Source organism: Andrographis paniculata, unplaced genomic scaffold (assembly GCF_009805555.1).
Source record: "Andrographis paniculata isolate CXL003 unplaced genomic scaffold, ASM980555v1 Contig87END, whole genome shotgun sequence".
NCBI lineage: Eukaryota > Viridiplantae > Streptophyta > Magnoliopsida > Lamiales > Acanthaceae > Andrographis > Andrographis paniculata.
Window position 1 is genome coordinate 2,728,219 of NW_026137625.1, and position 11,226 is coordinate 2,739,444.

An 11,226-nucleotide genomic window follows, 5' to 3' on the forward strand; every position below is an offset into this window, starting at 1 on the left:
AAAAATAAAAATAAAAAATTCTTAACTCCCATAAATTCAAAAAATATATATTTCTCCAACAAATAAAATAAAAAAACAATTTATTTTTCTATCTTGAAGATATATTTTCATTTTCTTATCTCATTTCCCTAACCTGTACGATGTTTGGTACAGCCAGATAAATGAAAATAGTCTCATTTCTTTTGTTTGTCTGATTTAAAAAATGAGCTTGAGAAATAAATTTTTTCTATTTTTCTATTTAGATTTCTCTCTTATATGCAGAGAAATGGAGAGAAACGGAAAGAAATGATATATGGATATATATTTTTTTAAATCTTTTTTGTACTATCTAATATATATATATATATATTTAATATATTATTTTAATTTTACAAAAATCAAATTTAATTTATTGTTAAAGTATTTAAATTTTACGATTTTTTAAGAAATTATACTGAAATATAAAACATCGTATATAATTTATAATTTTTTTAAAAAAAAAAAGTCACCAAAAATATTTTTCATGAATTTTCATTCTTTAAAAGTCTTTTTTTTATCCAATTAATTATTTATTCTTGTTTGATCCATTCATATAACTGTATTTTTTATATATTTCTCAATTTAATTTTCTATTTTACTAAACAAAGAAAATTAATTCTCATTCTCCATTCAATTCTATTTCTCTCCAATTCCATTCTCTACTCTCATTTTACTGCAATTCTATTATCTGTACGAGACGCCACGTTAATGGAAACATGAGGAATTGACTTATTCCCATTTCTTACTATGTTGAATAAAATAATTACAACTACTTAGGAATTCGGAGATTATTTAATTCAATTGACAATTGTGATAGCAAGGAGATGCATATGATCTTGTTATTTTTAATTTTTAAGACGTTAAAAAAATATTAGATGTGATGTTTATGAATATATATATTTTATCCGTTTCAATTTAATGTATCATTTTATTATTTTTTATAATAACTTTAAAAATAATAATATTTTATTTATTAGTAAAAATATACAAAATTATTTTGACATATTTGCTCTTGAAATTACAAAAAAAAAAATAAGTAGTTTTAAAATTTTGGTATATTTTGATATTTAAATATAATTATTTTTACTATAATTGAAAATTAATATTTTTTAATGAGGCGGACGAAAATTATAAAAAATATGCATTGAGTTAGAAAGCATGGCCTCCAATTCATCAAGGTTTTTCGGTGCCTACTAATTTTATTTATATAAAAATATAATTTTTTATGATAAATACAAATTACAAGTGTCTCATTGCATTATCTTCTAATTTGGTTATTTTCATCATCTCATGGCATCAACAAAAATAAAAAAATAAAATAAAATAAAAAAAAGGTTGAAGTGGTGTATATAAGAAAACCTTATCGACATATTTTTATAAATTTTTAAAACTTTTATTAAAAAATTGAACCGTCTATTTGAACAAAAAAAAAAACGACGATTCACGATTTAAAATATGTTAAAATTAAAATCAAACTATAAAAACTCAAAACCTACTAGATAACTCTGCCCTCCTAACTTCGAAAGCTAGTTCCGTCCCTGATTTTTAAGGAAAGATACGAATTGGTTGATGGTTCGGCAAAAAGAGGGATAATGGGGTATCCGGAGTTGGTGGCTTGGTTGAGAAATGCCGGTGAAATATTTATCGTATTGCAGGAATGGTGGTGCTGACATGTGGTAATTGATCGTGTTTACTCGTGGGCAGTGGCGGAACTAGGATCAAGTTAGAGGGAATGAACTATTTTGTTAAACTAACAAAATACTTCATCTGTTTCGAAACAATAAGGACATTAATAATATTATGTTTAAAATGAATATAAAATAGATAGTAAAAAAACTAAAATATCATTAACAGTGTATTTGTGTATAAGTAATGACATTTATATAAAAATAATAAAATAATATAAATAATTTTACGATGACATGGTTATTTATAAAAATAAAATTATTATTTTGAGACAAAAAAATAAAAAAAATAAATTACTCCTTCTGTCCAATTGAAATATTACCATTTTCTATTTTCGTCTGTCCCAAAACAAGGTTACTATTTCCTAATTTAGTAATTGTACTACCTACCTAATATAATAAATACCCTTTCAACTTAAATTATATTACACAAATATCATTACTTTTATATTACATCATACTAATATGAGTATTTTTGTCTTTTTACTACAATCCAATATAATACTAATGTAAAAAAATCTACGTGCAAAAATAAAATATCATCCTTCCAATGGGACGACGGGAGTATTATTTTAAGATGAAAAAAATATATTTTATATGTCTATTCATTGTCCAACTAATTTCATCTTTCTAATGGTTATATTTTAAAAATATTATAAAATAACAATTACAATAGTATTATTTACTATATACTGTAAAAATTCATTTTTAGATTTTTATGAAATAAAAAATAGTAATACATTTTTATTAAAAAATCTATAATTAAAATTATTATTAGTATTATTATTTATTCCAATCAATTTTTTCTATGCTTATATATATTAAAATATATAAAAATAAGTAAATAAATTAAAGGGGGGTGGGGTGGGACAAGCCTACCATTGCCCCTCAATACATCCACCCTTGATCGTGGAGTTTTGACTTTGAATTTTAGTTTTAAATAGTAAAATTTTGAATTGAAATAATTATTTGATATGATATAAATTTGTATTGATATTACGTGTTGAATGTAAAATTAAATTTTAATATAATCTAATAAATAAAAAATAAAATTTTAATTTGATATTTTTGGAGAAATTGTAATTTTGAAATAATAAAACCAAAATCAAAATTGTAATTTTCAATTTGTAACATTATGGCTCTGGGTAGTGGTGTAAGTGAAGTTGAAATTCAACCAAAAGATAGTATGAATGATGCTCGGTTAGCACAAGTAAAAAGTTTAGCTGAGATTTACTTGATTTCGGTAATTCTCGTTTTTAGACACATTCATACGTGACATGTTTGATCATTGGTAAATTAATTTTTATTTTTTTATCTCTAAACATACGGAGATTTGTTGATGTAAAACTTTAAAAAATATCTAAAGGATATTATTTTATGAATATTTCTCCAAAATTTCTACTCAATTAAAATTTTTTATTCTTAATTAATTCGTTATGTAGTCGCATTCTCTAGTTTCACTTTCCAATATATCATCTCAATAGATCGATTTATACAAACTATATTATATTTATCAGTTGAATTTTATGTTTTATCAAATAAATAATACTAATAATTTTCATTTTTACTAAATTCTATTTTTCTTACTATTGTTTGTCTACTAGTAAATTCACTATTCTCTCAACAAGAGAAAAATATTACTCCTCCGTCCCAAAAAAAGTGTTTACGGGAATTAAGGAATAATAGTATTTAATTGAAAGTGGATATAAAGTAGAATGCAAATGACTAAAATGCCCTTACTTTTTAAAGGATTTTAAAGAGTACGTTAGAGTAATAATTAAGGGTAGTATGGAAAAGTATAAATAATTTTGATATAAAGTGGGGACCACGACTACTAAATAATGAAACAAAACAATTGTTTTGGGACGGACGAAAATGGAAAAACAAAGACAAATCTTTTGGAACGAAGAGAGTACTGTTTTATCTTATTTGTCGCCGGTTATGAATATATTCATATTGTTTTATCCATTTGTATCAGTATTATTCTTACAATTTAACGTTTTTACACTATTATCATTCAATAATTATTTTGAAAATAAATCATAAATCAAAATATAATTTTGTTTTTTTTATTCAGTTGAATTATTTTTATGGGTAAAACATATTATTTTTTCGGTTCAAAAAATTTATTTATATAATATTTTAATATTAAAGTGAAATAAATGAAAAATAAAAGTGAAAATTTATTAAGAAATTAATGAAATAAGTAAATAAAAAATAGTACTAAATTATTTTTTAAAATAAGAATAATAATTTATGAATGAACCGAAAAAATAATAGTAATGAGATAAATTATTTATTAAAATAAGAGTAATCAATTTATAAATGAATAAAAATAATATTGATACAATTTTAGCAAAAGGAAGAAATATATGTTAAATGTTGTGGAAAAAGCTAGCGAATATATTTATTTTATGTTTTTTTAGAAATGTGCTGAAATTTCTTGTGGTAAATAAACAAACTAAACATTTACAAATTATACCCGAATTTCACTCCTATTTAAAAATTACAGTACAGTAAATTTCTACTACTACTTTTACAAACGTCGTAACGGCGGATATCTTTTCCCCCAAATCCGATCCTTCCATTTCCTTACTTCGGTGGGTACTGTTGAGCTTCATTTGCTGAAAACCCTAGTCGTTTTCATTGTCTCCGCAATTTGAGTTGCTCCTCTGGATTTGGTTTTTGTTTAGATTCTTGAATTCCGGTCGATTAAGATGGATGAAGAGTACGATGTGATTGTGCTGGGGACAGGCCTCAAGGAGTGCATTCTTAGCGGTGTTCTATCTGTCGACGGCCTCAAGGTTTTCCACGCTTTTGAAAAATTTCGGTTGATGATTAACAGTGTTATGTTGCTTTTTGTTTAGTTGCTTTGGGTTGGAATATGAATATGGTTACTGGTGAGATGAATGGATCGTGCTCCGTTGTTTGGATTAAATTAGTGTTAACAATTGTTGGGATCGCTTGATCTAGGAGATGGTGGATTAGTTGGGATTTCTTGCAGGCTCTGTTCTTATTGTTTTGGAATGATCTGAGTTATTTGAAGTTGAAGTGATAAGTCATGTTTTTCTGAGATCGCGTATGGTGTTGGTAACTGCAGTGATTAGTTGTTTTTTTGAAGAAGTTTTCGGTGGCAACTGTTTTCTGGATTGAACATATTGAAACAGAGACCGATTTTTTGAAACATTTGCGTGTGATTCTAGATGAAGACGCTGCTTCATTTCAGCTGTAGTTGATAAGTAGTGAATTGTTTCTGTATTTAGTAGAATATTTAAATCTTAGCTTGTTTAGTGGTTAGATTTGGATTTTCTGAGGAATCTGAATGATGAATTTTGTTGCTGTGTTTGTTGCCATTTTATGCTGTACTTTGTCTGTTGTATCTGTAGGTCTCAGCTGTCTGCTTAAAGTGGGTGTGTTTGTGGTTTTGATTTGAATTAGAATTTTTTGGATGGAAATATGTTTTCGAATACTTTAGTGGAAAATTTGTTGATTGTGATGTTTTGAAAGGAAAATGGTTGTTGGATGTGATGAATATTGCTTAATGTTAAAGCAAGATTGAAACACAAACAAACGCACCCTCTACGAATATTTGTTGCCTCATATATATTTACATGTTGAGTTTTGTTGATTTTTCGTTTATACATTTATGAGCTTTATTAATTCTTAACTGGGCTTCCTGTTGTCCTGTCTTTGAAAATAGGTTCTGCACATGGATCGCAATGACTATTATGGTGGTGAATCGACTTCACTCAATCTTATTCAGGTACGTGTTTGGTTGAATTAGATTGAAATAGCCTTTGGCTCTTGAACGCCCGAAAATATTGCTGTTAAAGAACTTATGACTGCAGTCTTCCGCATCTCATTTATTCTTTTTTATGGATATCTGTTATACCCTCAGCTGTGGAAGAGATTCAGAGGGAGTGATAAACCTCCGGCACATTTGGGTTCCAGTAGAGATTACAATGTCGACATGATCCCTAAGGTGTGTATTATACGTGTTCTCATGTTTACCCTTTAAATGATATATTTTCTTGTAACTATATGCATTCAAAATGCATCGTTTATCGATTTCAGTTTATTATGGCAAATGGCACCCTTGTTCGAGTCCTCATTCATACAGATGTTACCAAATACTTATATTTTAAAGCTGTTGATGGAAGCTTTGTCTTCAACAAAGGGAAGGTATTTCATTGTTTTTGGCATTTGGCCTAGTTCTTTGTGCCATTTTTTTATATGGCTGTTGATGATTTTGTTCACACGAATCATTGATTTGGTCTACTTTTGATGGTAAACTCAATCATATAGATTCACAAAGTACCTGCAACTGACATGGAGGCTCTAAAATCACCTCTCATGGGAATCTTTGAAAAGAGACGTGCCCGCAAATTTTTCATTTATGTCCAAGACTACAATGAAAATGAACCTAAAACACACGAAGGAATGGATTTGACTAGAGTTACTACAAGGGAACTCATTGCGTACGCACTCTTTACTTCTCACTTCATTTTTCCTTCACACTGTAAATATTCTTGTGAAATTCTGTTTTCTTGCTTAATATATTTCAGATGCTTTATCTGTTTTTCTAACACATGTATACATTTGGAAGGCTGTATTCTAGCTGTCAAGCAGTTTGACTTGTTTCGCAAGACATATATTTCAAATGTACAATTTTAGTATCAATGAAGCTTGTATTATGTGGAATTAAGAGGAATGCCAATTGCCACATGATAATTAAATGTGATTGCTAGAGGCTACTTTCGTTATGAGAACATTGTATTAGAACAATGTTATTTGGCTCTTCGATCAAACTTTTGTGTTTGCATTTGAATGGTTGTCATATCCTAGTGCATTACCACATCATTTTTTTTAATTTGAAATTTACTTTTTAAAAATATACAATCTTTCTAAGTAGAATGCATACCTTACCTTTAGAAAAATAAAAATTAAATTTGCAATTGGTCTTAGTTTCTAGTAACCAATTACCGTGTTCTGATTTCATTATCTTGGGATTCTGGCAGGAAGTATGGACTTGATGAAAATACTGTGGATTTTATCGGTCATGCGTTGGCTCTCCACAGTGATGATCGTTACCTAGATGAGCCAGCATTGGATACTGTGAAAAGGATGAAGGTAATTTGTTTTTGCTCCTCAAGCGCTTCTTGTGAATATCTGAAGAAATAACTATGTTTGATTATTTTTATGTTCCTTTCTGTTCTTTCTCGATGGTAGCTTTATGCAGAGTCTTTGTTACGCTTTGCTGGAGGATCACCATACATTTATCCTTTGTATGGCCTCGGAGAGCTTCCCCAGGTCTGGCACTTTCTTCAGTGTCTAGCATCCAGCTTAATAATTGTTTCTTCGATTGTTTACCTTCCAATGCTCGATTTTCGATTTATGTTAGTCTGTCATACATCTGGTATGCTCTAAGTTTTCGGATTCAATCTCTTATTAAAGCTGTACTTTACCGGTCTCACCAGGCGTTTGCTCGTCTAAGTGCTGTTTACGGGGGAACTTACATGTTGAATAAGCCTGAGTGCAAGGTAATCAACACTTTCACCTTTTCCTCTATTGAAAGTTCCTTCTATGATTATTTAATTTTATTTTCCCTAAGTGACCACTCTTGGCAACGTGGCTCCAATCATTAATTGTTATCTGTTCCTTCATATTTCCATTTCACTTGTGTATTTTCTTCCTTAGCGTCATCTTTTCCCCTTCTTTATTATAGTGATTGGTAGTTGAAGCAAATGTGAAAAATATACCTGACACGAATGAATCAAATGTCAGGTAGAGTTTAATGAGGAAGGCAAGGTGTGTGGTGTCACATCAGAAGGGGAAACAGCTAAGTGCAAAAAAGTTGTTTGCGATCCTTCCTACCTTCCCAATAAGGTAATCTTTCTGCCTGATTATGTTCTCTTTAGAATGTTATGGCTTCCTATTAGATTCTGTGATTCTCATACCCTCGACATTTAAAAGCAAATCAGGGATGTAATTTCAATCATAGGATGCCTCTATGGAAATGCCCATTTTCTATATTCTGATGACCAATAAACACAATATATGCTACAGGTTCGGAAGGTTGGTAAAGTCGCTCGTGCTATTGCAATTATGAGCCACCCGATTCCTAATACCAATGATTCTCATTCAGCACAAGTTATTCTGCCTCAGAAGCAGTTGGGCCGCAAGTCAGACATGTTAGTATCTTATATTTCTTGTAACGAAAATAAAAATTTGGTCAAAATTGAAAAGTTTCACATTAGATTATGCACCGTATTGCCAATTAAAGGTTTTGTGTATTTTGTTAGAAATTTAGGTTTCTGTTATTATTGCTGTTGATAATTAGTATACGTAGCTTTGTCTTGCGTTGGTGCCTTGAGATGATCTGCTAAGGGTGTGTTTATTTGGGAGTTTGGATAATTAGTATACGTAGCTTTGTCTTGCGTTGGTGCCTTGAGAGGATCTGCTAAGGGTGTGTTTATTTGGGAGTTTGGATTTTCAATTGTAATAGTTGTATGATGTGATATAAATAGGTGTTGATGTGGTGTTTTGAATGTAAAATTAATTTTTAGTATAATATGAAAAATAAAAAATAGGTGCATGATTTGATACTTTTTGAAAACAAAAAATTGATGAATAGTAAAATTTTGGAGATTTCTCCCAAACGAACACACCCTAAGAGGGTTCCTAGGAAGTCAGGAAAATTTGGAAAGTGTGTTCAGAAAAGTCTATATACTATATCCGATTCGGAAGGTTGTAATAATTGTGTGCGAATTCGCTTAATATTTATCTCTGAGAATTCTAGATAGGCTTCCTTGAAACATAGCCTCACACATCATTTGAAACTTTGAGCTTATCAATTGAACACTTCTTGAGCTCACGATTATTATTTTGACGAGAGAAACACAGAAACTTAGATGTAGACAGACTAGAGTGGAAGCAAGCTACAATTTATCTTATATATCTGATTTCGTTTATTGTTCTTTCAGGTATTTATTTTGTTGCTCATATTCCCACAATGTTGCTCCGAAAGGGAAATATATTGCATTCGTCTCAACTGACGCAGAAACTGATAACCCTGAGACAGAACTGAAACCAGGTATCGATCTACTTGGACCTGTGGATGAGATTTTCTTCGAGACTTATGACAGATACGAACCGGTCAACGAGCCTTCTCTGGACAACTGCTTTATATCAACAGTAAGCTGTAGAAAAATCAATATTTATTCGACACTAGTACTCAAATCATCATAAATTTTACTTGTCTATATACTTATTTGACTCTCTATCAACAGAGCTACGACGCCACAACCCATTTCGAGTCCACTGTTGTGGATGTGCTGAATATGTACACACAAATCACTGGAAAGGTGAGAGGATTAAAACTCACTTGTTCATTTTTATTTATTTACTTTTTCCCTATTAGCTTTCCGAATTCATCACTTTTCATAAAATATGGCAATGTTTACACCGAGACTTTTGGAGTTTTGAAAACCTTGAGAATAATAAAAAATTAACATTTGACTTTGAGAATAGATATTTTGATATGATATTTAAAGAAATGTATCTATATATTACTGTTATTATCAAAACTTCCAAAAGTGTCTATTTCTCTCACTTTAACTACTATTGTTTCTTTTTAGGTTCTTGATCTTAATGTCGACTTGAGTGCTGCCAGCGCGGCTGAAGAGTAAGAAAGCTTTGTGAAACACAAGGTATGTGCCCGGTGTTGTGTATCTGCGCCCCGACTGTTGTTTCTGAGCAGAAACAACAATGAAAAGAAGCAAACTTTGTGACATTTGAATCTTTCTTTCGTTTGTTCGGGCAGGCGAACTCGGCTTTTCGAGTTAAGTTGAGTTGAGTATGGAGCTTGTTTGTGTGTTAGTTTGTTTATGTTCTAAATATCTATTTACTCCGCGTGCTGCAAACCCAATTTAATTTAATTTAAGAAGTCTTTACAGATATGTTTTTGTGTTAAAAAGAATTGTCTTGAGCTGAACCAACATGTCTTGAAAATTTGCAACTTCAATCTGAGTCTCAAACGATTCTCTTTTTAGCAACTTTTATATATGTATGTATATATATATAATGTAAAAATTTGTTAGCAGTTATTTTTCCGATGTATTTTGGATATAAGGCAAGTTATATTGTATGGCAGGTCAAATTTAAAGGCGCGGTTTGACTAGGAGTGTCAATTTGTATTTTTTGGGTCGTGTTCGTGTCGGGTTGAGTCATGGGGATAACAAAAAAAATTGTCAACCCGAACCTGAAATCTGACGTGAAACTCTAGACTTGAGCACGACACGAATTCTTTCAGGTCGGGTTTAGGTTGATCTGAATTAGTTTCAGGTCACCCAAAATCCGAACAAATCCGATACGAACCCAATACGAAATAGATCCGAAAATTTAAAAAATAAATAAATTGACTTAGAAGATATCATTTTTATTTTAATTTTTATATTATTTTATATTTAAAATAATATAATTATTATAAATTAAAATAATAATAATAAAAATTTCAGGTCACCTCGAAATACGGAACCCATAACCTAACCTGATTCTGATATTTCAGGTTATCAGGTCGATCCGAAACATGACTCGAACACGACACGAATTTTTTTTCGTTTCGAGTTCAGGTCGACCTGATTTTTTTCAAACCCGAAATACCCAAATCCGAACCTGAAAAATTTCAAATCGAACGGATTCGATTTTTCGGGTCGGGTTTACTTTTGACACCCCTAGTTTGAACTCATAAATAAATATTGATATGTTTTGAATTGATAATTGATTTTTTATAATATAAACAATGAAAATATGAAAGTTCAATATGATATTTTTAAAAGTGAAAAATAGCATTACTAAAGTTTGAAAATCTCACTTGGACAGTACGCTGATTTAGTAAATTCAGTTTGAGTTAATTCAATTTGCTATAAATTTACTAAATTATCCTGTTTAATTTAAATTATTAGATTTACAGTTAATAATTGGAATTTACTTGGGGTGTGTTTGTTTGAGGGATTTTTTGAAATTTTTACTATTTTCACAAATTTTTCTTTCAAAAATATTAAATTAAATATTTATTTTTTATTTTTTATATTATATTAAAAATAAATTTTACATTCAAGTCAATTCTTATTTATATTACATCATTCAACTATTTAAATTCAAAATTTTTACTATTCAAATTTCAACTCAAAATTGAAACATGTATCAACATCTTATCCAAACTCTTGAAAGTTGGCAAGCCTTTCTCTGTTGCTCTAAATAATCTTTACTACAAATTTTGCAATTTACTCCCTTCTGTCCCACGCGATTCCTTTCTTTCTTTTCTTATAAAAAATTCTTCTTTTCATTTTAGGCAAATGATATGTTTCCTGTTTTGTAATTGCAGCTCAATCGTTGTTTCTGCTCATATCAGAACGGTACTAACAAATCGACACAAAAGCAGATGAGCTTTTTAAAAAAATAGCCTAAGTCAAACTGGTTTTTAAAATTCTAGCCCTCAAACGAGTTTTGAAAACTACTATAT

General features: G+C 29.7%; 1 protein-coding gene across 1 annotated transcript; it reads left to right on the top strand.

The window, feature by feature from the left end:
- Positions 1-4,264: 4,264 nt before the first annotated feature.
- On the top strand, positions 4,265-9,696 carry LOC127242709 (guanosine nucleotide diphosphate dissociation inhibitor 2). Its single transcript, XM_051262372.1, has 13 exons — positions 4,265-4,507; positions 5,404-5,466; positions 5,602-5,685; positions 5,778-5,885; positions 6,009-6,181; positions 6,722-6,833; positions 6,933-7,013; positions 7,181-7,243; positions 7,488-7,589; positions 7,770-7,894; positions 8,687-8,897; positions 8,993-9,067; positions 9,341-9,696. The coding sequence occupies exons 1-13, from the start codon at positions 4,421-4,423 to the stop codon at positions 9,389-9,391; spliced, it is 1,335 nt and encodes a 444-aa protein (XP_051118329.1). The 5' UTR covers positions 4,265-4,420; the 3' UTR covers positions 9,392-9,696.
- Positions 9,697-11,226: the final 1,530 nt, after the last annotated feature.

Coding starts and splice junctions, on each gene's coding strand:
- LOC127242709 (XM_051262372.1), top strand. CDS start 4,421: ATGGATGAAGAGTACGATGTGATTGTGCTGGGGACAGGCCTCAAGGAG. Junction 5,886..6,008: donor TTGTCTTCAACAAAGGGAAG/GTATTTCATTGT, acceptor TCAATCATATAG/ATTCACAAAGTACCTGCAAC. Junction 8,898..8,992: donor ACAACTGCTTTATATCAACA/GTAAGCTGTAGA, acceptor CTCTATCAACAG/AGCTACGACGCCACAACCCA.